General features: G+C 41.3%; 2 protein-coding genes across 5 annotated transcripts; one reads left to right on the plus strand and one right to left on the minus strand.

Annotated features, from left to right (window-relative positions):
* The first annotated feature begins 44 nt into the window (after positions 1–44).
* mcph1 (microcephalin 1) lies at positions 45–23,950 on the plus strand. Of its 3 annotated transcripts, none has more exons than XM_031876222.1 (15): positions 45–128; positions 1,126–1,181; positions 1,282–1,373; positions 1,464–1,582; positions 1,716–1,800; positions 1,894–2,005; positions 2,092–2,226; positions 2,314–2,394; positions 2,594–3,691; positions 4,642–4,766; positions 7,272–7,309; positions 7,458–7,620; positions 7,722–7,799; positions 23,178–23,415; positions 23,512–23,950. In XM_031876222.1, exons 2-15 carry the CDS (start codon positions 1,163–1,165, stop codon positions 23,562–23,564), a joined length of 2,436 nt encoding a protein of 811 aa, XP_031732082.1. In that variant the 5' UTR covers positions 45–128; positions 1,126–1,162; the 3' UTR covers positions 23,565–23,950. The 3 variants fall into 3 exon arrangements, with proteins under 3 accessions (XP_031732082.1, XP_031732092.1, XP_031732100.1); XM_031876232.1 differs by having other exon boundaries at positions 23,516–23,950; XM_031876240.1 differs by lacking the exons at positions 7,272–7,309; positions 7,458–7,620.
* On the minus strand, positions 9,345–18,937 carry angpt2a (angiopoietin 2a). 2 transcript variants are annotated; one of them, XM_031876251.1, is made up of 9 exons: positions 18,473–18,937; positions 15,640–15,795; positions 14,496–14,617; positions 14,167–14,405; positions 13,740–13,867; positions 13,296–13,397; positions 12,621–12,787; positions 11,148–11,278; positions 9,345–9,963 (listed from the first exon to the last, which is right to left on the minus strand). In XM_031876251.1, the coding sequence occupies exons 1-9, from the start codon at positions 18,734–18,736 to the stop codon at positions 9,791–9,793; spliced, it is 1,482 nt and encodes a 493-aa protein (XP_031732111.1). In that variant the 5' UTR covers positions 18,737–18,937; the 3' UTR covers positions 9,345–9,790. The 2 variants fall into 2 exon arrangements, with proteins under 2 accessions (XP_031732111.1, XP_031732119.1); XM_031876259.1 differs by having other exon boundaries at positions 15,640–17,846; positions 18,473–18,557.
* Positions 23,951–24,477: the final 527 nt, after the last annotated feature.

Raw genomic sequence — 24,477 nt, forward strand, 5'->3', positions numbered from 1 at the left:
TCACCTATCAGCCAATGATGGCCCATGTCCCAGAATGCATTGCATCACAAACTGCACGCGCGAACAATGTACACTGCATTTAGGTATTTTTGGAATCTTGCGCAAGTTAAACCTCACTGTCACATAAAGTAAGTGCGCGGTAAATACTGTTGGTATCTATGTTCATGCCTTTGTCCTGCTAATAGTCAAAAATACGTGAAATACGTATGTCACTATATTACGGAAGTATTAGCCACACCAGCGTTATGCTAAGACAAAAACAAGTTTGTTAGCTCGCTAATTTAGCAACGAGATGTAGCGAAAACTAACGGAAAACAGTATCAACATTACTTGTATTTGATAGGTAATATATTTAGATATCTAACGATGTCTAATGTGTGCTTTAAATAATGAACGTTTCAGTTACTAACGTCATATAGGCTGTCTATAGTTAAACCATACGTTTGATAACGTCAATTGATTCACGATGTAAAGCTACGTTGCTAACGTTAGGTTGTGTAGTTAGCAAATGTTAAAACCAGTGTCAGTCATTGGGTTTACAGCAGACCACTGTACCTAAATAATGTGTTTTAATGATGCAGGTCGAGGTCGGTAGACACAAAAACATAGTTATTTAATGGCTGTTCATACACGCCAGTACGTCCAGTACTGTGCCATTAACGAAACATGTAACTTAGCTCACAGTCGTTAGTCAATAAGTTATTGGTAGAGTGACAGTAAGTATCTTCTCCCCTCGGGAGCGAAACAATCTGCTTCTCAAATGTGATGAGTTGCTTGTAAATCTCATATCTTTAAGATATGATAACTATATCAAAGAAAAATATATCAGTATTACTGTTTGTGGCTGATGGTCAGACAATGTCAACAGTGTCACTTTTGGCTGTGGTTACTTTTGGGTATTGGCCATACTTACTTGTAAGACTAATTCGGATAATCAAATCTATAATTAACAGAATGACTAAAGTGAAAATAATCCAGAGTTGCAACCCTGACCGTTACACTGATTGACTGTCAGGTTATTTTTTTCTGTTGTTGACCCCAATTGGTTTGTTCAGCATGATTAACTACGGGGGGTCACAAAGATGTTCTTCAAACTCAAGAAGTGTCTTCATTGGTTTTGTGTAGGTGAAGCTAAAGAGACCAGTAATGACCACAAGCGACAATGGGTTCAGTTCTTAAAGGTATTGTACATCATCTTAGTTTTACTGCAGTTAATCTAAGTCTAAGTTGAACTTAATTGTTTTTGTTGTACGTTTATGACTCTGTTCAATACATTTGCAGATGTCGTTGTCTACGTTGATGTGTGGTCATCAGACAAAATGGCAAACTATTCGAAACCGTTCGTTCAGCAACTGCAAGAAATGGGAGCTCGGGTGAGACTGCGAGGCACATTTATACACATTTGGACACTATTGCGTGCCATTGTGCACTTTGCAATGTCTAAATGCCTTTGTGTTTTCCAGGTATCAAAAACATTCAATAAACAAGTCACACATGTAGTCTTCAACAACGGTCACCCGGCCACATGGAGGAAAGCCAAGAAAAGTGACGTGAGGCTGGTCTCTGTTCTCTGGGTCGGCAGGTACGAAGGAAACAGAGAGAGCTTCAAAGATACTGTGATATTTATACTGTATTGTCATGAAGTGTTACATGATGTTGTTGTCAACCATTATTTGAACATTAATTGGGCTTATTTTTGGTAAAATGATGTCCAGATGTTACGATGACGGTGTCCGCGTGGATGAGGAGTTGTATCCGGCCTTTAATGATGAAAGCAATCCTATGTTGAAGAACAAGAGAGTGAGTCGAGTCAAGCTTTGTCTTTGAAAGTATTCAAACATGCGTTTATTTTCCTCTCATTCAAAACTTATTTTTTGTGTTTGGTTCACGTAGCATCGCTGCATGCAGCCAAAAGATTCTCCCGAGAGGACGCCTGAAAACGACAGACGCATGAGGAAAAAATTAGATAAGATGATGAAAGACCTAGTTCCAAAACAACCTCTCAGTAAGAGATTATTACACTTTTAGAAACTTTTAAAAGATCATTTTTAAATGACAAACTACATCCTTTTGATTTGCTTTTACCCACAGTTACAGATGTGTCGTCGCCCATCATTATTGATGAGGAGAATGGAATAGTCTATAGCCCTGCATTGAAACGATCAGATTACATGGCACAGCGTTTGAAAGACATGAAAGAGAAACGGGAAAACCTCTCACTCACAGGTAGGAGCAGCAGCAGCAGTTGTACCGGCTGATGAACTGACAAATGGAAAACCCCAGAAACTCACATCTGTATTTTCTGTCTCTCAGCTTCACAAATGGTTGAATCCTGCTCACCCACTGGGCTGAAGCCGTGTCTTGGGAGCACACCAACCATCCTCAAATTAATGTGTAAGGACATTTTGGTGTTACTAATGAATGGAAAATGGTATTGTTGTGTTGAAATCCAAGATAGCACTTGTACCTTGGCAAGAGCTTCTTGAAGTTGAGTCTCTGTTCTTGTACACTGCCAAACAAAGACAATCAACAGAAAGTAGCTAAACAATGCACAATATCCTTATTTATTTATTTATTTATTTTATGTGTATAGATGACCAGTCGGATGATGATTCCAGTCCTTCTGTTGCTGAACCTGCTTACTCGCCTGATAAAGAAGAAGGGAGAACGCAAGTTGATGTTACTGACCATGACCATCCCGAAGAGCGCCACAAGCCGTGGCTCTCACCCTGCCACGATGTGCCAAAACAGATCTCAAGTCATGTGGAATGTGAAGACTTCAAGGACGAAGACGCGACGAGACTAAAAAAGTCTAGAAGGACCTCAGTCAGACAAAAGCCAGTAGAGAAACACAAGTCCGTAGGTTCATTAGAAAGTCCGTCGAAGGATAGGAGGTCTGGCAACAGCAAGAGCTTTCGTGAAGAAAAAAGGCAATCGGAGATAAAATCCTCGAGTCCGTCACCTCACGAAACTGAAAAGGGAAAAATGAAAGCCGCTAAATCCTTTACAGAGACTAAGACGCATCTTTGTTCTGACGCTGCCTCTAGCTGCCTCTCATCACCGGCCGCATTAGGTGATGGTGCAGCTAAACTGTCAAAAGAAAGTACTTCCCCATTACAGAGAACAACGAAACAAGCCAGGCCATCCCTGTCTGCCTTGGTACGATCCTTCACGATATCCAGCGACTCTAGAAGTCTTCCCTCGGGTTCCACTGACGGAGACGATAATGTGTTCGAGGACTATTTCTCCCCGGCCAACCACCACCCGAAATCAAAAAGGCCGTTGCTTAATCTACCCGTGGAGAGAGACATTCAGATTCCTTTTGAGCTGGACTCTGTCCCACAGAAGAGAAAACTAAGCAGAAGTGAAAGCATTGGATCTGAAACGAAGAAAAATAAAAAGAAGATACTAGAAACAAGTCAGGCCTCTGACGCAAGCAGTAAGCCAAGATGTCACCCACAACAGGACGTTAAAGAACCTCTGCCCGCATCGGAGAGTCCAAGTAGCGATGTTACACTCGTGGCTAAAAGGCGAAGACAGAGCACCTTGCCCTTCATGAGCTCCAGCACGACCTCATGCGATACCGTGACACAGAGACGAGCGTCTACATCGGTACGGCCAACAGCGTCAACAGAGGCCGACACTGTATCGGAGGAAAACTCTGTGAATGTCACTTCTCATACCTTGGAAAGTGAGTAGTCGGGCTAGAATGTGTGTATCAATGATTTCCTCTATCGTCGTCACTGTGAACTGAACAAAACTAATAATTACTTAATGTTGTTTGAACATTCACAGTGGTGGGTGTTTGTGAATTGTGTCTGTAATCTTTGGGTTATGCGCGTGGTTTCAAAAGGTTTTGTAACGTAATTATTATTTCATGGAATTACGGATTTAGTCCAGCTCATTTTCTAAAGATTTATTTACTGGATGTCACATTTTAAAGAGAAGAATAAAGAGAAAACTTCAATCTAAATAAATGAGGCCTTTTTCTATGAATATACTTATAATATTCTGTATGTGTTTGTTTGTCTTTTCAAGAGTTTGAGACATGTTCTCCCCTTATGTCTCTGTGTTTCCTCCAACAATCCAAAGACGTGCGAGTTAGTTGAAATGAAGCTTTATGTGTGTTTGTTAGTCAGTATGTGACGGACTGGAACTATACGTGGTTATGAAACTGGAGACAGTTAGTGATGGAAAATCAGCCCTGAATATGTCAACGGGTCATTATTGAAATCTAAGACTTTAAAAAAACGTTACTGATGTAAAAGAAGCTTATCGCATCAGAACACATGAATAACTGAGATTTAGTGTTCAAACAACCCGTCAAATGAGCCACGGACATATTTAACATCTCATCAAAAACATGTTTATCTTGAAAAGCACGAGACCTGAGAATGTGTGAGTCAGCAGTTATTCTTTGAAATAATGGAAAGATTTGAATATGTTTAATTCCTAATAAACTGAAGTGAGTAGTCTGTTAATTATCTGGTAGTGAAGTGGTTTAAAAATGTGCATTTTACTGTTTTGAGCCAGGTGTAATGAAGAGATGAGAGATCAACACACACACACACACAGAGTGCCTGCTGTGTGATAGCTTGAGTGACACACCCCCCCACTGTCTTCAATTGTTCTTGTTTTCAGATGCTGGAGGAGGAAATGAACGTACAGTTGCAGCTGCTTTAACAGAGCTCCCATCTGAAGGCGAAGAAGAAAATGACAATAAGCAAGTCAGCTTGAGTCTTCAGAACATGGTTAACCAAACAAAGGTAAGAAGACACCGTGGCTGTTTTTAATCTCTAGTGTACATTCTGATGATTGATGTTTTTGCACTGAATCATAATGTTTTCCTCACAAAATTGTATTGATGTACAATTCCTTAAGTGTTGTGGGACTGCAAAAACCGGATGATCTGAGTATTAAGCTTACTGATTCATTAAATATACTGTTTTAATTAAATATCTCCCATTTAGTCATTTAAATACTTTTGTCCACCGTTGTGCAGATAGTTCACTTTGACACAGACAAATTGTTTTGTGTTCCTCACCCTTTCTCAATGTACTTGTGTTTGTACTTTATTTATCCTCAGACTCTACTGCAGCTGCAGAATTTGACAAAATTCCTGACGTTCATGGTTTTCTGTAATATAGGAAGTCCGGGAAGTAAACCAAACATCGGTAGCGTGTCGTTCCTTTTGAAGTATTTCCTCCGTAAGGTCACACACTTCCAGAGCTGGAGGCGGTTGACGCAGCTAGTCGAGAGGTTCTGTCTGGTCCCGAGGGTTTCCTGTGTTTTTGCCTCTCTGTGATGGTGGCCTACGACTTCCTCACTTGTGAAATGCACCTGGGCTCTGTTTTCGTTACGCCGGTAACCTCAGCAAGCTGTAGCTGAAAAAAAAAAAGCCAAACATGACGTCGTCTCCCCCGAGGGATCCGTCACGGGTCGACTTTATTGTAGCCTGATTACAGAGATGACGGTAGTTGTTGTGTAGCTCTCTAAAGGTCCAGATGAAAGATTCATGTTCAAATGTATCAGTGAACACATTCATCCAAACTGTTGGAGGTCAGCCTGCATGGATCACTGGTCTTTGAAAGTGCAGCTGGTGAGCAACGACTTTGGGTGAATACAGATTGAGATTGTTAGAGTAAAAAATGTTAATGCATTAAATGCAAATATTAACAGAATTATTTAGGCTGATTTTGTTCATTTTTAGCGGCATGTTATTCCCCATCACGCTCCTCTTTTCATCTCTCTGCTGTCAATCCTCTCAACCTAATTAGGATTTATTTAAATGTATCAACTTACGCACAGATGATGGTTCGAAGGTAAACTGTGTTTTTCACAAATCCTTTTAAGCGAAGATTCTTTCAGTAATAGCCAAGAGTCAGAAGAAGCATGTTAACTGATATGAGTAATACTGTAAGTGCCCGTGGTATTTTTCAATTATTGCTCTTCAGTTGTTACAAGTGGTTATCTGGTATTTCTTTTACTCATAACTGTCTTTTTTAAATTGCCTCTCACAGCTTCAGCTGACCTCCGTCTTTGCAGAGACCCAGGTTCCTCATCTCTCTCTTTGAGTTGTCTGAGTGGCATCATTTTCGTTTTGCGCAGAGTAGCAGCAATCACTCGTACAGTGAAGCATTTCCTTCATTTGTGCTCAGAGGCCGTGCTGCAGTTCACACCAGCTCTTTGTCAGAGGCTCATTATGTCCCCAACTCATTTTTCAATGTTTTTTTGTGCTGCTGCCAGAACACGTCCACTGCGTGAGAAAAGCCAAAGTCCACTTTGAGGAACCTGTAGAATAGCCGCACATGTTTTGAGTTGTTTGACTGAGTTTGAAAGACCCCAAAATGGGCGTATTTGAGCTGAAGTGTTAGAGGAGACCATTAACAAAGTCAAATATCAAAACATTTTTCCTTTTTTTGAAGAAAACTTCAGTCAGGACAGCCGAGTGAGCAGCAGTCGTGGGCTGATGGTAACCACCTCAATGTGATGGTGGTGTGGGAGGCGCCGTTAGGCCGTTTTGGCACCGCTGTGTGCAGAAGGCCTTAACCCCTGACCTCCAGCTGGGGGGCCAGATATCAGTATATAACAGTGTGGCGGGAAAGCCCCAGGGGTCCCGTCTGTAGCCGCTGCTCAGGTGTTTGTGTCGATGATGCTGTTATGGGGCCAAAGTACCAGGCTGGACGGGCCACAGTCGTCAGGTTACAAAGTTACAGTTCCGCTTCGGTGGCTCTGAATATGTTTTTCTCTCCACTCGTGGCCTTGGTGTTTGATTTCCTTTTTGGTCTCTACGCAACTATACATCCGGCAGGGTTGTTGAAAGTGCACGGCCTGTTTGGCTGGTGAATAATCATACTTACACCCAAAAGAAACATACATGCATTACATTCCCCAGTGTTCTTCATTAATAGATACTGTATAGGTGGCTGCTTTAAAGTATAGATCTGTTTTACATAGAGTTTCTGTGATTTTAACTCCTTCAAACACAAGCCGAGAAACAAATCTAGCCAAATCTGAGCTCTATAGCTGTTTACTTGTTTACCAAATATGTGGATATTGTGGAACCAGACAATAGGGAACACAACAGACTCATCTATCATAGACAAGTGCATAAGGGTTTCATTTGATTTCACTTCCAGCTTTGTCTAGTTGCTTTACAGTTGGATAATCTTTACACCATATATCGTATGGTGTTCCTGATCGTTAAGTAAAGAAAACTTTGTTTAACAACATGTGTTATCCTGTCATAAGTGTATTTATCTTTGTTTCAGGCGATGAGAACATTGGTCATGACAAGCATGCCCACTGAGTAAGTCCAAACATTTAAAACTGTTGGTCTCAAGACAAATGCCATAGATTGCAGTTTGAAGACATTGAGACATTGAGGAAGCTGATTAAAAAGATGTCTTGTTTAAGCCTTTGTGTTGGATGCTTTGTGCTCTACTCGCCTCTCGTAGGAAGCAGCACACGTTGGCTCAGGTGGTGACGACACTCGGTGGTTTTTCAATCGTTGACCGTGTGTGTGAGAGCACGACTCACGTGGTGTCCGGGGGTCACCGGCGGACTCTCAATATTCTGCTGGGCATTGCCCGTGGCTGCTGGATCCTGTCATTTGAATGGGTGTGTGTAGTTTGTGTGAGCTTCGAAGCCATGACATGATACTATTGAAAAAGATAAAATTAAGTGTCTTACTGTCGTTTATTTACATTTGTCCGGAGTAGATCCTGTGGTGTTTGGAGCAAAGGCAGTGGATTCCAGAGGAGCCGTATGAGCTTTCAGACCACTTTCCTGCAGCACAGGTGAGTACTAGTTCTACTTCAGTAGTACAATAGAAGTACCCAACACACGAGTACTACCAGCAGTATCCATCGCTGTAAACCGCATTATGTTTTCCGTTAGTGCAAACAATCACATACATTTTTAACTTTAAAATTTAAGTTTTACGATTCAATTTTTTTCTGTGTATCAATCATACAGTATAAATTATACTTGTGATGCCGCTTTTTGACATTAAAAGCTCGTAAAACCAAAGAGGAGGAAGTTGGCCGGGAACCTATTAATTTTCATTGCCAGTCATCCTTTTTCAGTTAGCTTGTTTTTCCTGAAGCTTCCTGCGTGAACTGTGAATGTTGCTTCTTCCTCAACTCGTCATTCATGAATCTCCGTCGGCTCCTGCTGACGCGAGGACAGACGTGGGGTATAAATGCAGACAAACGTCAACACATTTCCTTGTTTAATGGCATAATGGTTTTTCTAGTGAGACACAAAGTATTTTTTATGTCCCCACGGCCGTCTATCATTCCTTCGCTATCACTGCGCATCACATGCTTCCTTCTTTTATCTAGTTTCTGGACCCTGTTGACTTCAGTTGTATTAATTATAGAAACTACTGTTTAAACAGAGACTTTTCACAGTGCCTCTGTTCAAATACTGATGCCTGACCTCAGTAAGATTAAAAGACTAACACCTACATGTTACATGAGGCCAATGTTTGAGGCAGTTTTTCCATTTTTACCTTTAACTCAACAACATGGAAAATGTTACAAACCAATGATCAGGACTGATTTATAGCTGTATTGGATTGATCATTGATCATTGTATCATCTGATGAAGTACTATTCCTTGATTTGTCAAGTATTTAGCTCGCAGAATTAGCCAAAAAACCAGACATTCCCATGTGCCGATTTTATCTGTAAACAACCCCAAATTGACTGTCACAACACATCTCAGCATCGCTCTATAACATTACATAAACTGTGATAAAAGATGTTATCCACATTGTTAGCTCTGCCTATGTCACTCTTAAATGTGTTGTTAAACTGTGATTAGTGACCTAAAAAGCAACAACAAGAAATGCAACTTTTGAGCATTTAGATTTTTTATTTTGTACTTTGCTGTAGTCGTTGCTGGAGTGCTCTGGCAGTGCATCCACCAGGCTGTGCAGTGGTACAGTGAAGAACAGGGCTGTTAGAGTCGAGGCTTACGTCTTAAGCCCTCCGCCTTGTGGTTGTGTTTAATATTCAACTTCAGGTACATAACAGCTGGTAGAGCATAACAGGCAAACACGTAGCTTCTTACAGATTTATCATACATTTAGCTTGTTGAAGCTTCAAAAGAAACATAAATAAAGAAATACATTCCCAAAATACTGCAGAAAGAGATTCGTCAGGTGTGAGCATGTGGAAAGCTACTGCAGAATTATATTTATAGAATTCCTATTCGTGTGAATGTGCAATGAAATCATTTACTAGCCAGGACTCGAATTTCCCTCATATATAATGTTAAATATAAAACTTAAAAATCTACATATAAATTAAACAACAAATGTACATTCCCGGGAGAAAAAAAACACCTTGAGAGAAACATTTTCTGTGGCATTTTTTTTACATTTGCATTTTAGGCATTTAACAAAAACATAATGACTTTGAGTAGTTTTCTGCATGTTGTACCATAGTCTCCTTTCTTTACAATGACATAACAAGCTATTATTCAAAACATGGACGGTTACATGGATGATTGAACTAAAATAAAATCTTTAAATAAATCTTCTGTGTGACTAGCTAGATGTTCTTTCCCAATGTAATTACTATACCTCTAGTAATCTAGACATACCACAGTCATACATATGTTCCACATGTAACATTTGATTCAAATTACGAAACATAAAAATGCACAAAATATGTTTTTTAAAAGGTATGTAAAATATGTTCATGAAGTGCTTTGGTTTATATTTTGATCTCGTTTGTCGGGTGGATGTCCTCCCCACTTAGTTTACTCTGAGAGTGCCGGTTCAAAGGGAACCTGAGAAGTCTGCCGGTCTGAACATCACTGTGGTGGACTTCAGTGAGTAGCCCGAGCCCTTCCAGTAGTACCATTTGATTCCATTGAAGCGATTTGAGTTCTGGCCTTGCTGGTAATACATCCCATTCAAATTGGACGGACCGCAGGCATCAAACCACCAACCTGGAGCATGAAAGCAAACATAAACGTCTGTGTTGTTAAAAAGGATACTGCATACAGCCCTGTGTAGGACAGGGATGGTGTTTGAGGTCTTTTCTACAGTATGATATCCTGAAAACATTCACTCTTTCATACGTGACTCGTTTCATGGTCACAGGGCAAAGCTATAGAATGAAATCAAATATTACATAAACCATCTTAACTTAATCTTTTGGCAATCTCCAACTAAAACAAATTGAAATAGTAGAAGCTCTGAGGTAAAAACAAGCTGTAACATCTACTCCACATATAAAGAGTAGTTGAGATTCCAATGAGCAAATGAGCATTAAATACATATTTTCAAGCTATAACAGCGGCTATTTGGCTTCTATGTAATGAAAAACATTAATGCACTATTCAATTTGCACTTTTACACTCGTAGCTGTAACTCAGTCCTTGGCAGGGCCTCACAAGAGCAGCCCACACTCTCCTGTACGTGTGGTGGGGTTAAGGCAATTCACGTTCGGCAGCATCTAATTGGATGCGACTGTAAAATTGCTACTGCTCTTATGTAGAGCTGTTGTCACTGTGCTGGGAAGAGACCGACTGATAACTTGGTTTATTTCTTTAAGACTCTGGATTTAGTGTTTTGCTCGGCAGTAATAACTGGGCTGTCATACGTAGTCCATAGGATAATTCAAAGCAGGCAGCTTCATATTTGTAATGGCAGATCCCGCTTTCCTCTTTTTCACTGGGTCAGTGCCACTCAGTCACGGTTGTGCATAATGTGCACATGGAGTCCCCCCCCCCCCCCCGTGAGGGGTCTCTCATGGGAAGAAAGGGAGCGGGTTAGAGTCTTCATGCCTTCGTGCTCACTTGGCAGACCTCAATGCAGAGGGAGACAAACTTCTGGCAGCGGAGTCACTTTCAAGGGACCGGAGGAGAGAGGGAAAAGCTCTGTTCCCAGGCTATTAATGTCAGCCATTGTAGGGGCTGAATTCCCCAATGAGTTGATCAGTGATTAACTCGGAGCTAATTGTGCTCTTTGACCTGGCCACAAAAGTACGGGAGCCCTTAAAATGCTCTTGAAGATTTTTGGGCCAAGATTAGGGTGGGTGGGAATGTCTTCCACACTCTGATATTTTGTATTTTCCTGACGAGCACAAATATTCAAAAGCACAAGGTATTTACAAAACTGTCTTTCTTACCCCCCGTTGTCAGTTGTGAACATTTGCAAACACATTTGTCGTTGTCTGCATCCTTTGTACTGAAATCACTTCCTGGCTGCCCGATGCTGCTTATTTTGCCTGCTGTTCCACTGAAGCCTTTAAGGTGTATCCTGTAGAGTGGGAAAGGAAGAATGAAGGAAGAGGAGGAGGAAGTCTGCGATCGGTGTTCCTCAAAAGGCAACGTCTGACTCACTTCTACCGCTCGGCCGTAGCTTCACTAGCACTGGGTCTCTGTTAACTAGGTCTGTGGTTCGGCTTTGTTCTCTTTGGGATTTCATACGTTGTCGTGCTGTTTTTTATTTATATGCTGAAGAATTCGCACTGTGCTTATTGTGCAGCTTCTTTGCAGGCGTTATGTGGAATTACTGAGCCAACTAACCGGAGACCTAATTGGTCATAGTCAAGTAGACTTAAGACCTGAAAAGAACTGTGTTGAATCGGAGCGTTTCAAGGTCCGTTTGTCAAATTCAAAGGAAAGTATCCATTCCACTCCCGAAATCAGCTTCAGAAAAGCAAACACTTCTGGAGGTTGTGTTATTGCCAAAGAGGTGCAGGCCGAATGTTAGACATCCAAGACATTTGATGCATTTCCTATTTTTCAAACACTGACCTGTTTTATTACATTGTCTTTGGGCTGATGCCAGTATGTCAGTATCAGGAAGCAGACAGTCGTGTACAGCAAAGAACCTTCCAGAGGAATTTCTATAATGTCTTTTGCTTTTTAAAAAAAAGAAGTCAACATTTAAGACCGTGAGCTTGTTTTCTCTGAAGTAGGTTTCAGGTGATAAACGTAGCGTGATACGGTCCAACAACACTGTCGGAATACTTGCACGTTAGCGCTGGGACTTAACAACAAGAGCAAAGTCAGTGTGTCCATTAACATGGTCTCATCCTCACTGTAGAGATTTAGCCTGATAAGCAATTGTTTCACTTCATTATTCCATTCATAATAATTGCTTAAAAACCCAGATGTGGGTGCTGATTCAGAAGTATCCAGATTAGTAGAACAATTTGTATGATTAGATAGTTACAGCCATTATGTTTTATCTCTGGGAAATATATTCATGAATGAAATAAATGGCCACGACACGAGTTCTTCTAAAGATGGTGCTTCAGAGATACTTTTTATTTGCTCAAGAACGTGCCTCGTTACTATTGCCTCTGAATGTTGTTGCTAACATAATTGTTAATTCCTTCATAATAATTTGAAGGCTTTGAGTTTCGAGGCCGTGCTTTAGTTACGCTCCTTGACATTTGGCACCAGTTCTTGGTATGTGTTCAGGATCGCAGACTTCAAAAGCACCGTTGTAAGAGAAACACATTATTTGCCGATGGGCTTCTTTGCCCTTAATTACTTGAGCTGTAAAATATTAGCTTGAAACCAAAATGTTCAGTAATTGCCAGTGAGCATCTGACACACTTGCTTCTTTGATGTTTGTCGGTACAACGTACCTGTAATTTTGTGCTTCACCTTCGAGGGAAAACTGGTCGTATTGTGAGAATGCAGAGTTTCCTTCCCAATCACTCAGCTGGATCCTTAGTTTGTAGGACTGTTGAATCGTCAGTCTGGAGACAAACTCATTCCCTAACCAGAATTCACCTGAAGGCTCTCCAAACCCCTGAAACGACACAAAAGAAATGTAATTAAACCTTGTTGAACCCCTGCAGGAGGGGTTTGTAGGTTGCTTTTTCCATTAGCAAAACAGCAAACATACAGGACCACTGTGTACATTTCTTAGCTATTACACCGAACGTTTTTCTCCCCTGACACTAAAATCAGAATTATTTTTGGGAATTATCTCGACCGTGTTTTGATTACAGATTTTAAGCACAGTTTCAGATGCAGGAATATTAGATACACTGTGATTTAATCTGGTGCTTGAAATGTGGCAAATGATAGTGATTTCAGAATGTTGGGGGGGCCTTGCTGGCATCATTGACAAGCAGATGGTGATCTCTGAGGATCTCTGTGTTTGTAGTCTTGCAGAGCAGAATCACCAGGCCTCTAAAACACTCTCAGTCGATGGCTGAAACCAGATCTGCTCCCTGTTTTGTGCATTAGTAATGAAAACCGTCGCCTGGGTTGTATTTTTTTTAAGGGAAGAATTTCTTCCCGATTGCTTTTACCTTTCTGTACTCCTGCCACGTTCGGTGAAAGTCAACATGGCCGTCAAAGCGTTTTTGTAGCACGGTCCACCCGCCTCCTTCTGTTTCCATGTCACAGAAAGCCTTTAAACACAAAGGGGGAAAAAAGGACTTGCTGCAGTTAATACTTCAAAATGAATGCTCTGTAAAGAATTCATCCTCATTTATAATTTGACAATGCCGTCGTATTTGAGTTGGTCCAAACAAATGTTACGTTGTCAGGAAGAGATACAGAAATCCAAGTCTGAAAAGTTTCTAAGGAGATCACAGTTTTAGCTCAAGCATGCACGACATTAATGGAAGTCTGAGAACATTTTAATTCAACTACCCCGCCTTCAAACACTGAGCACTTTCCAGAGTTTTAATTACGAAGGTTGTGTAAGTCAGTGCATGCTCAGTCTGAGTCACTCTAACAGAATCGTTTACCTTAACCTCTACCGTAGTGTTAGGTAGCGTGAGGGTGTAGACTCCGCTCTGGGTGTTTCCTGACTTGAAGACGGCGGCGCAGTCCATGAAGGTGGTCGGAGTGTCCTGCATCATGACAGTTTTGCTCTCTGCGGAACAAATCATCCTTGTTAATTTGACACCACACGATTGTACGGCATTTAACTGTCCTCCTTTTGATAAGTTCACATCCTCTGAGGGAGAAAAAGAAGGTCACATTCATTGCATCGGTGTTGCTGCTTTTGAAGTGAGGCACGTGGTAATTAAAGTTAGGTGACCTTTTCTTTTGTGCAATCCAATACAATAGCACAACGGCTTAAAAACAAATCAAACAGGCTGCATTTGTTGCACAGATATAAAAGGTAACGGTGCGTGAAAGAGGTCGAGATGAGCTGAAGTGCAGACTCGCCTCGAGCTGAGCTGTCGGAGATGGTGTGGATGAGGTTGTTCACGGTGTCCAGCAGGTCCTGCTGCTGACGCTGCAGCACGGTGTTGTTGGAGGAGACTCGGAGCAGCTGCTGCTCCAACTCGCCGATGACGGCCGTCTGCCGTAGTATAAGAGCCCGAAGCTGCTCTTTGTCATCTCGAAGCATCTTCAGCTCCACCTGCCTCTGCTGCTCCATCTCATCCACCTTTTTCTCCAGAAAGCTGCGGAGAAGCACGTTCAGCGAGCCGTGTCAGCACAAAACTTTACTTTGTGGCCCTGAAAAAGTTGGTATTAGCAATCGATGTCCTCACCTGTTTTTGTCATTCAGCTTGCTGATGTCATTCGTTTGGACAATCAGTTGTTTTTCCAACTTGTTGGTCGACAGGGAATTTTCAAGCAGTTGACGCTCGAGTCGAGTTGTTTGACGAATTACCTTAAAACAAAAGGAGGTGAAGCAGTGGAAGTCGGGCAGTGTCCAAGAGATACCTTCAAAAAATCTTCCATTCATCCATCAGTAGATTTTTAAATTCTCCAGAATATGATATTTCACACTTTTTACAAGATCCTCCAACTATCCCATTTGTTTCTCCACACTGCCCAGCATGGCCCCAAGTGTAACTCACGACTGCAAACAGGTGGTGTTCTACAGTTGACATTTTACTTTGAAAGTAGGTAGTTGCAGCTTACATTTCTCAATTTTGATGTTTAATACAGTATGCAAATGGTATGTGACTTAAAGCAAATTACAAAAAAGAAAGTAAAAAAAGCATGTGACCTATGAGAAGGTAGCAATAAACAACATGTATATAGAAATCCTAAAAATAGTTTGCCTTGTCAACAGGCAAACTCTTCTCTTAGTGGATCGAGTTCAATACGAGCCCTGTTTGCACCTTTGGAGTGAACAATCAGACAATTTGCAAAATGGAAAAGTTGGACTGGAAAGAACGACCAATTTCCAACACAGCAGGCATACCTTAACAAGGGAAACCTAGTTTCACAGACGGACGTATTGAACTAAGCTCTGGGGTTGGGGACCTTGCCTCTGATTTCCCAGTTAGGAGGAACTGAACTCAGCAAAAAGCAGCTTGTTTACATGGATCCTAGCTGTGTGTCTCCAGTGGAGCTGTTGATGCCTTTGAACAGACGGATGTGTGATTGTGACAAACTGATAGACCCTTTCTGTGGGAATACCAATGTGCTAATAACAGGAAATGCTGTACAGTTGGCTCACATAAGGTCACTGACTCGTAGCCACAATAATAAACTGACGCAGTCAAGCCTGTTTTTCCCTCTGCTTATTGTTTTGAACATTATTTAATGCAGCGTATCGCTGAGCACACTTTGGCTTGAGCTTATTAATATATTCATATCATTAAAAACAACTCGCACCGCCTTTTCATAGTAATATATTCTGCTGCCTGCTATGCGTGCATGTCGGTGTGATTAAAGCCTCACCTGCGCCTCCACATTGGTCAGTTTCCTCGTCTGCTCTGCGGTCTGACTCAGCAGGTTTGTTCCAATTTCGATCATCGTAGCTGTGTGGTTGTGTACAGCGGTCTGCTGGAGATGGACCATGTCTTGCTTCATGCCGTCCTGTATGTAGTTCTCCAGCTGCAGCACAGATAAAGACACTTAGCATCATTAACCAGTGGCTTTCGTAGCGCATGCACAATCCTGTATCACATTCAGAGGTAGTCCACAGGTTGGCAGCTGGATGCTTCTGTATTGTAACACAGCTGTTTGTTGCTTGAGCTCTTGGGCAACCTGCGTTGTCCTTGTCACTTATTCAGATTCACCCTTTGTTGGTTCAAGGACTCACATTCATCGTGCTCTGACTGGAGAGCATTTAACACCATTGAGAGCGAAGTACTGACAGTTCATGATGACGGACATACTGTGTGTTATTATTGAGTGTGTAGCCATGCTTCTTAAAGGAAGTTGAGAAAGAATGTGTTCAAAATTTCAGATTTTCAAACTCTGGAATGCACGTAGTAGAAACCTTGTTATATTTCATTATTGTATTATTTTACTTGCCGATTACACACCAGCCGTACGATCTTATTGAATTAGTTAACCATCCCCATGTCTCCACTGTCTCCACGTGATATAACAATGGTATTATCGATTTGAAAAATCTGCATTGCTATCAAATTTCCACTACTTTTATGCTATTTCTGCAAGAGAATCTGCATTTTGCAACCTATTTAATAGATTGATGGTGCTGTATTAGAGATTTATGATGAAGCACCATTGTTCCATTACTTAAGGGGAGCTATGAGGACAAAGGTGAATAGCGCTATCACACGACAAGGGGTTTTAACATGTGGTGTCAAATATGTTGAAGCTTCTTTAAACTCATTTACGAGCAGTTGTTGGTCCTGGAGGTCAAAAAGTGGAAATTTCTAAGACGTTATGTTTTCTTCACAAAGTAATTTATTAAGCTATTAATATCAACTTGCTTTAAGATGATACAAACCATTTACACGTATGATGTCACCGTGTTTGTATCAAACCTCTCAATCATAGGAGTAATACAATGAGCACGGTTGCCCTCAGGGTGGGAAAAGGTCAGTGTTTCATCTTTACACCATTTGTCCATATCTACCTTACAGTATTGCCAAATTTAGACCGAGACCAATCATTAAGTTATTTCCTGCACGGTGTTCCTGAGTGGCAATCAGGTCACACGACTCGTAAACAGGATGGAAGTGTTGAGTGAGGAGTTACATCCTTCATGACAGTGTGACACGTGTGTGTGTGTGTGTGTGTGCAAGTGGAAACCAGAGTGTCAGTGAAATATCTCCAACATCTACAGTAAGTTTTGCATAATCATTTTTGTTATTTACTCGTCAGTCAGCAATGCAACCCCAAACAGACAATTTGATTACTACTATTGTGAAAAATACAAATATCATCGGCAATCAGGGCTGATTTTGTTTGTCTTCCTTTCACGACGTCCAGTTTGTTTATGTTCTTGGAGACACAGAGGGATGTGCGGTAGGTGGGAGGCTGTCATTTGAAATATTGGCAGGATGTCCCATTTACAGTCAGTGATCCAATCAGCTGTTTACTTTGTGCGCCTCAAATCAATCAAGCCACTCCTGTAAAAGAGGTGAATAACCTCAGTGAGTAAAGTTCTATATCATTCTACTATCAATCCGTCTATTTCCTTTACCTGCTTATTCCTATGTAAGTTCATAGTGCTGACACCTTTAACAGCAGGGAGTGGCTGCATTTTTACCCTATGTATGCACTCTATTATTTTAACACTGTTATATCATTTTTAATAAATCAAGGAGGAAGGTGAAGGAAACAACAGAAGAAGCCGCTGGAGTCCTCCATTTACACTAACAGCTCCTGTTTGTTGCTACTGCAACATTTTTGTTGACGCATCATTTACCAGCGATGCTTCTGTGTCTGTAACAAATGTGTAACCTGTCACTACACCAGACTTGCTGTTGGACTTTGTAAAATGTTCACTTGTGTCGCAAGCAGGCTTTGATTTGTGAGGCAGCACTTGAGCTTTTGTGCCCTCTGAGCTCTCCCGTGGACCAGATCAGAGCTGGCTTCATGTTACCAGACGGGAGCCGTGGGGATCAAGCTGTGAGTCGTCTCTTGTCCCGTCTGGCCCGTCTTGTATAGTTCTGATCAGTAATCACACTCTGAAGAGGGAGAAGAGACAAGAGGCCCGGTCACTGCTTTCACTCGCACAAGTAATGGCTCAGCAAACTGAAAGGGAAGTATGCATTCCTCATGTGGACACCTGTGTTGAGTCTTTGTCAGTCGTCAGACCCATTCTGTCCTCAATGACAGTGTCCCACTCATGTCAGTAAGGCACTTAACACAGAGCTAGTGGTTTAGTATGAGCCTGAATAATTCGCCCATCACATTACACAAAAGCAGCAGTTGCCCTTGAATTTTGGTTGAGTCAGAAAAAACTAATTTCTCTTCATTGTGGTTGTTAAAATGTGCCGATGTTCCACATGCTGAAGTAAATTAGATAATTACACACGTTTTAGGTGGAAATCTGGTCAATGTTGCATTGAAATTATACATCATGCTCCTTACTACCTTCTTTCCATTTCAGAAAATTGGAAAGGAAGTACGAGTGTCTCCGGTGACACCTGTGTAGAGGAAGTGTAGCTCGTCAGCACATTTTGTCCTCGTACACATTACAATGACCTGTCTCAGATAACTAAATCGACTTCATCTTCCTTTCCTCTGAAAGCCGTCCCTCTGAATTCACTGCAAGTCCCCGATATCGCAAACTAATGTGATGCAACTTTACCTTCAGCAGCCACTGTGTGTTGTTCTCCATGATGGTCTCCAGTTGTTCCAGCCTGTGAGCAGACTCCTCGTTGTCCTCCGGTCCATCTTTTTGAACTGCATAGTTGCTGCTCTGGCTTTGGCAGTTTTCCTGCTCCGGCAGCAGAAAGGTGTAGCTGCACGGCCCGTTTTGGATCTGATATTGTCTCTTAGCCATAGCACTGTATCCTGTCCCCAGACCGAGGCAGAAGCTTAAAACCAGTAAGTCTACATGCAGCATCTTCATTGTGGAGTTATTTACCCCAAAACAATAAAGTTAGTACAATTCTAAGTCCTTGGATTTGTAGGTTGTCTTAAGCGTCTGCCTGGATGTCTTTCTCCGGCAGCATCAAAGTGTAAACAATCCTCTTGAGAGTCTGCAGATTCCTTTTATTCTCTCTCAGTGGTAGGAGGAATTAGAGGGAGTGTGTCATTCCCTTTCAGGTTAACTGTGCCAGACTGCATGTGCTCGCTTTTCATCAAGCCCCCCGACCACTTGTTTGAGCTGCCCATGGCCCCTCTGATTAGCTAACTGTGAGTTTAAACCACTCCCCCCCCCCCCCCCACCCCCCCACCCCCCCACCCCTCACTGCTGTGAAGAGCAGTGAAGTGGAGATTCCTTTCAGTACGCACTCACTTAACAACACAGAGGAGCAGATGCACAAAACTACACACGTTCCACTATATCCTCTGTGATACCCACAGCTACTCAGGATGCAGCTGTGATAGTAGCGGTGTCCACCCCATTCATTGAAAAATGTCTCCCGGCCCACGACAAACACACACACACACACTTGCATCTTTGACGGGAGATTCAAAGGAGAAATTCATTCACTACAAATATTTTTGTTCTTATCAGATGCTTAATCCCCAGAAATCTACTGATTATCCCTTTTCTTATAGAGTTTTTCTTATTTCCTCTGTTTATTTCACACGTTCAAAATGTTATAAAACAATACACAATTCCCAGATCCTCCTTCGGGTCTCAGGGTCCTTAAAGTCGCCACTTGCTGATCTCTGACCGCAAAATAGTCTTTTCTCTGCTTCATGGTAGATTCATACAAGACTCCGATGAAATGTACTGAGTCATAAGTGTAATCATTCAGATGGTTCAGATCAGAAAAGCCGTTTCTTTGATTACTCTGACAAAAAAACAAGCTATCTGTAAGTGTAGGCTACCCTGTTAGATGTCAGCTTTTTATAGATTCCTATGGATTGGATGTTTTCCAGACATATTAAAGACGGCGTTGTCATTTTGAGGCATGCCCTGATGTTAGTAACCTCTTTTTCTGTAGCTTAAAGTAGAAAATGGCTCTGAAAATGAGTCACCCCAGGGTTACTTTTTCTAGACATCTTATAATGATGCAGCCATATACAGCTTGTATCTGTTCTAATGACTATCCTGCACGACATAAATGGGAAGTTTAGGGTCTTTTAGCCTAACTGCAGGATTTTGTTTTGTGGCTGAAATGTGTCTGAGGGCTGTGATGTCACGGTGGGGGAACAGACTGCAGGTGTGTGATGCAGGAAAGGCATTGATATAGGAGGATGTTTTGTCCTATACTGCAGGAATGTGTTTCTACCACAGAGGCTTCACTCCCCCTCACAGTAAAATCTCTGATCTTTAACAGTCTGCCGAATAACTGTAGATATACTGTGCTTTATATTGTGTACTGAATAGTCATTTAGCTTTGCCAGAGACACATTTTAGTGTCAACTGCACCATTTTTCTTTTTTTTTTTCCAGGAAAGGCTCAGAATTGCGCTCTGCAGTTGGATAGAAATACCGAAACAGAATTGTAGGAAGTAGGCTGATGTCATACACGCTGTATAAGGGAAATGCAACATATTTAAAGAACATTACCAAAGAGGAAGGACTCGCCGTCATTCCAAAAACATTGGCTTTTTTCAGGTGTTCAGGCTGAATCACTAAAAACTTGAATGGTTATTGAACTCACAGAGGGAGAAATAAAGCGCACAATGAACATGTTCTCATGCTACGAGCTGACGATGTGACTGTACTTCATTATGCGCGGCCGTTCATTTAGTCTGGCCTGGTATTGGTCGTTACAGAGCTTCACAAGCTATCTGCCTCTCTGCAGACTCGTGCACAAGAAAAGTGTAACTGCATTAACGGCTGCGAAGACATTGATTAGGTTGTCAGAGTAAGGTGGTGGAATTTCCCATGTGAACAATAAGTAGATTTTTGCTGGCAGTTTACAATGCAACTCATCCATGTTGTAACAAATTTCCAGAGTGTTTTCCAAAGAAAGTTTGTTACCACTGGCATCTAGGACCCGTCCTCTGGAGATTTGAAAAATTCAGTGCGGCGATAGTGACAAAGTGATACAGACGAATATCCAATACAGAGATATGAGGGTCATGAAAAATATATCTTTAATGCAGCAGTATTAAATTAAATGTCTGCAAATCCAAACAGCTGTTGAACACAACTCAAAGTATATGTTGTAACTATTTATACTTTCTACAACTTCTCTGTATGTGTGTATGTACAGTATATCTAGTCAAATTGATCAAACCACTTGGTCTTGCTGTCTTTTTCATGTTGCCCTTTCTCTCCTATAGTTGTACCGCCCCTGTTGTCACATAGTAGACCTTACACATGGTCTTCAATCATTCCCTTTAAAGTGCACAGTGTGGGTTAATCTAAAGCTGACCCCGTCTCTGAACCCTCTGACCAATCCCCGATTACTCCACGCAAAGTGAAACCTGTGTGAACATTGACAAAAGACTAAAAGCATTACCGCTTGTTTCCTGGCATTCAACTTTCGAATAGAGCAGATTGTCCCCTTCAGTTTAGCAAGTGACCCTTGCTGGATACACAGAGCAGGCCCGCAGTGAGAGCTCAGAGCATCACTCAGCAAACCCAAGAAGAAACACAACCTCAAAGAGATTCACATGCTCTCCTTCAGACAGACTGATGATACTCTGGGAACGATGTGGGCCACCGAAATCAAACCGGGCGCGTAGGACGTCGTCAAAGCTCACCTCAGTGCCACTCAGAGTTCAACAGTGTCTGAGGTTAATGTGATTCTGATTTGTAGTTTTATCAATTTGAAAATATGAGGCTTCCTTGAAGTTAATTGAAATAGTGCTGAATAGTTTGTTTGACTGTAATAAAGTGTAGTAAGCTCAGCAATGACCTAGACATGTTTACTCATACAGCTAGTTGCTCTTTAAATTGGCTTTATTAGTATATTTAGTCTTGCAGCAGAGGCTATTTTTCTTATGCCTCAAAGCCAAATTCTCCCAGCTTCTGCTGTGTCTCTAGCAGCCACCTTCAGGCCGTTTTCAGTAGTGAATCACAGTTTCAAATGTATCGCTGTGATGACTTACAAATTAAGTTCTTCTGGGTTAAAGTGAATAATACTTTTATCAGGGAAAGAACACATTAATTGATTTCAATATGTCGAGTCGGTGGTCCACGGTCTGTATTATTGTGATGTTTATGAGAGACGATACCCGTGACTCATGTGAGATACACCCTTGAAACATGTGAGAGTTTTAATTTTAACCCTTGATTCACCAGAACTACAACAGAGGAAAGTTTATTGAAAACCTAAACACACGATGAATGCTGGGATGTAAGACAATCACTAAACAATGTTTAGGAACAAACTGGTGTTTGAGGAGTTTAGTGAACAATCTGAAGGATGTTAATTCAATAATTCAGTGCAAGTCACACAACATGAACTCAATATTGTAAGTTCTTAAAGCCCTACGTACCCGTAGTCCACCACACAGGTGGTTTCAGGTATGATGCCGGATTAGACCTTTTCTCTGGACTGTGTGTTGTACATACTGTTCTGTACTTGACTAACAGCTCCATCACTCTGCAGTTAGCTTTGTTGCGCTGGTAAGACGGGACTATTTAAACCATTATCAACTGGAGACATTTTGACATGTCACTGTCGGAAAATTACAGGTGTGAATAATAAAATAGTTGAATTGCTTCAGTTTCAGGGTCCTAGTATTGTGTACGCTGTCACGGCTTACTGGGACACTCCAATAGAACAGAGCCATCGTTAATGCACCAACACCTGTGCTTTTCCTACTATTACAAGTCAAACTGTATGCACTGACCAATGCCTGTTGGTATTAACTCATAGAGTTTGTGACCACCCAGCTTCAACCTGACTGGAGGTCTAATTAATCTCAGTAATTGAAAACACCTGAGTGGTCCCAGCCAAGAAATGTCTGGGACATGTTTTATGTCTGGCACATAAAACAGCTAATTACTGTTTTTACACAGTGTGTTAATGAGTGAGTTTTAGAGGTGCTGTTAGGGTGATTTTTTTTTTTTTTAACCTTTATATTGAACCAAGCTTCCTGCAGTTTCCGATTCTTATGCTAAGCTAAGCTAATCATCTTCTGGCCGAATTTGGCATATAGATATAAGAGTGGCATCCGTCTTCTCATCTAACTCCGGGCAAGAAAAGCAAAAAAGTGTATTTTCCAAAATGTTAAACTATTCCCTTAACATTTCTGTAAACTGGGACATCATGAGTTATCATGAGTTTGTTTTTAAAAGACATTTTTCAGATGATCTTATACGGAAGCATGTTGAGCTGTTGTCGGTCCTTCTGAACATGAACAGCTTCTGTGTCGCTGTGTCCTGAATGCACCTCGCTGAAGACTGATCGTTAACTGTCGGTTTTCTCATCCCAGATCTGTCGTCTTCAGAGGCACCTGTCTGCCGGGGAACACCAGCAGGACCTGTTCCAAGACCAGCCAGCCATGTTTGTGTCCCAGCACTCCCAGCCACCCACTCAGAGTCTGGTGGAGCTGATCCAGCTCTGTGGAGGAACGGTCTGCAAATCTGTGCGACAGGCAGGGATCTGCATCGGGACGTACAGCGGCAGGAGACCAGAGGGGAGCAGGGTCCTGTCTGAGCAGTGGGTGCTGGGTAAGAGAGATTTCCTGCCAATCTCTGTTAAATGATAAATTCCTTTATTATGTCACTATTAATTATTTCTCTCGTTTCTTTGTGATTTTATTTCAGATAGTATCATGCATTTGAAGCGGCTGTCATATGACAACTACCATGTGGAGTGAAAGCTGTGAAGTTTAGTTTTAATAATTTTATGTTGAACAGTGCCTGGTCACAGACCCTCAGTTTCTAACTTACAGTCTTCCTGTTGTGGACCTGTCAGCTGGTCACTTCTGAGGACTATCAACAACAAGCCAAGTTACTGTAAAACAAGCAAAACTGCTTTAACAGTGCATGTCGATCCTTTATTGTTTTAATTGTTAGTAGTAACCACTACTGTATAATTGTGTGAATAAACAAGACATTAGAGTGAACTTTGAGAATGTTTTCATTTATAACAATGTGATTTTAAAGATACTTGCTGAGCCAGTTTAACATGTACATGAAGATAACATACTGTATCCGTATATAGTTTTGTGGTGCCATTATTAATAAATACTTTGGTTTTTGATCGTGGGTTTTCTTAATTTTCAGTTTTCCAGGTTTTATTGTAATTGAATTGTAGAGAGATTACTTTAACTGTCTGAAATTTCTTCACAACCATGAAATGAATGAAGCACCGTTTCGAGAATATCAACTTGGTTTTGAAAATGACAGCTCGGTGGTTTGATGGATCAATCTGTCTAAAGTGTTGTCGGAGACCACTCAGCAGTGTCACTGGGTGATAGATGACAAACAAACAAGCTGATGTATCACAGCTTGTACTGTCATACAGTAACACATTAACTCTAATACTAATACTATACTTTAAATGTACTAGAATCTTACTTGAGAATGTGCATTATTCACACATACCTTAGTTACTATTTCTCAAGTATGTAATACATGCATAATACGTGTTGTATGTTAGGGTCATAAAGTATAATGGAAAAAAGTATATAGTATAATAGTAGGTGAAGAAATTAGTTTTTAGCTTTAACATTTACTTCTCTTTGTCTTTGCGACCAACTTTTTGGGCCACTTCATCAGGCCAAGCCC

The sequence above is a fragment of the Anarrhichthys ocellatus genome, unplaced genomic scaffold (genome assembly GCF_004355925.1).
Source record: "Anarrhichthys ocellatus isolate YVR2014 unplaced genomic scaffold, GSC_Weel_1.0 scaffold3, whole genome shotgun sequence".
In the NCBI taxonomy this organism is placed as follows: domain Eukaryota; kingdom Metazoa; phylum Chordata; class Actinopteri; order Perciformes; family Anarhichadidae; genus Anarrhichthys; species Anarrhichthys ocellatus.

What these genes read in the sequence shown, in the direction of transcription:
- mcph1 (XM_031876222.1), top strand. An exon ending in CTATGTTGAAGAACAAGAGA is followed by an intron (nt 1,801 to 1,893) that starts GTGAGTCGAGTC and finishes TGGTTCACGTAG; the next exon opens with CATCGCTGCATGCAGCCAAA. An exon ending in ATGACAAGCATGCCCACTGA is followed by an intron (nt 7,310 to 7,457) that starts GTAAGTCCAAAC and finishes CGCCTCTCGTAG; the next exon opens with GAAGCAGCACACGTTGGCTC.
- angpt2a (XM_031876251.1), bottom strand. Translation starts at nt 18,736, where the DNA reads ATGAAGATGCTGCATGTAGACTTACTGGTTTTAAGCTTCTGCCTCGGT. An exon ending in CGTGGCAGGAGTACAGAAAG is followed by an intron (nt 12,788 to 13,295) that starts GTAAAAGCAATC and finishes GTGTCGTTTCAG; the next exon opens with GGGTTTGGAGAGCCTTCAGG. An exon ending in GGTGAAGCACAAAATTACAG is followed by an intron (nt 11,279 to 12,620) that starts GTACGTTGTACC and finishes CCCACTCTACAG; the next exon opens with GATACACCTTAAAGGCTTCA.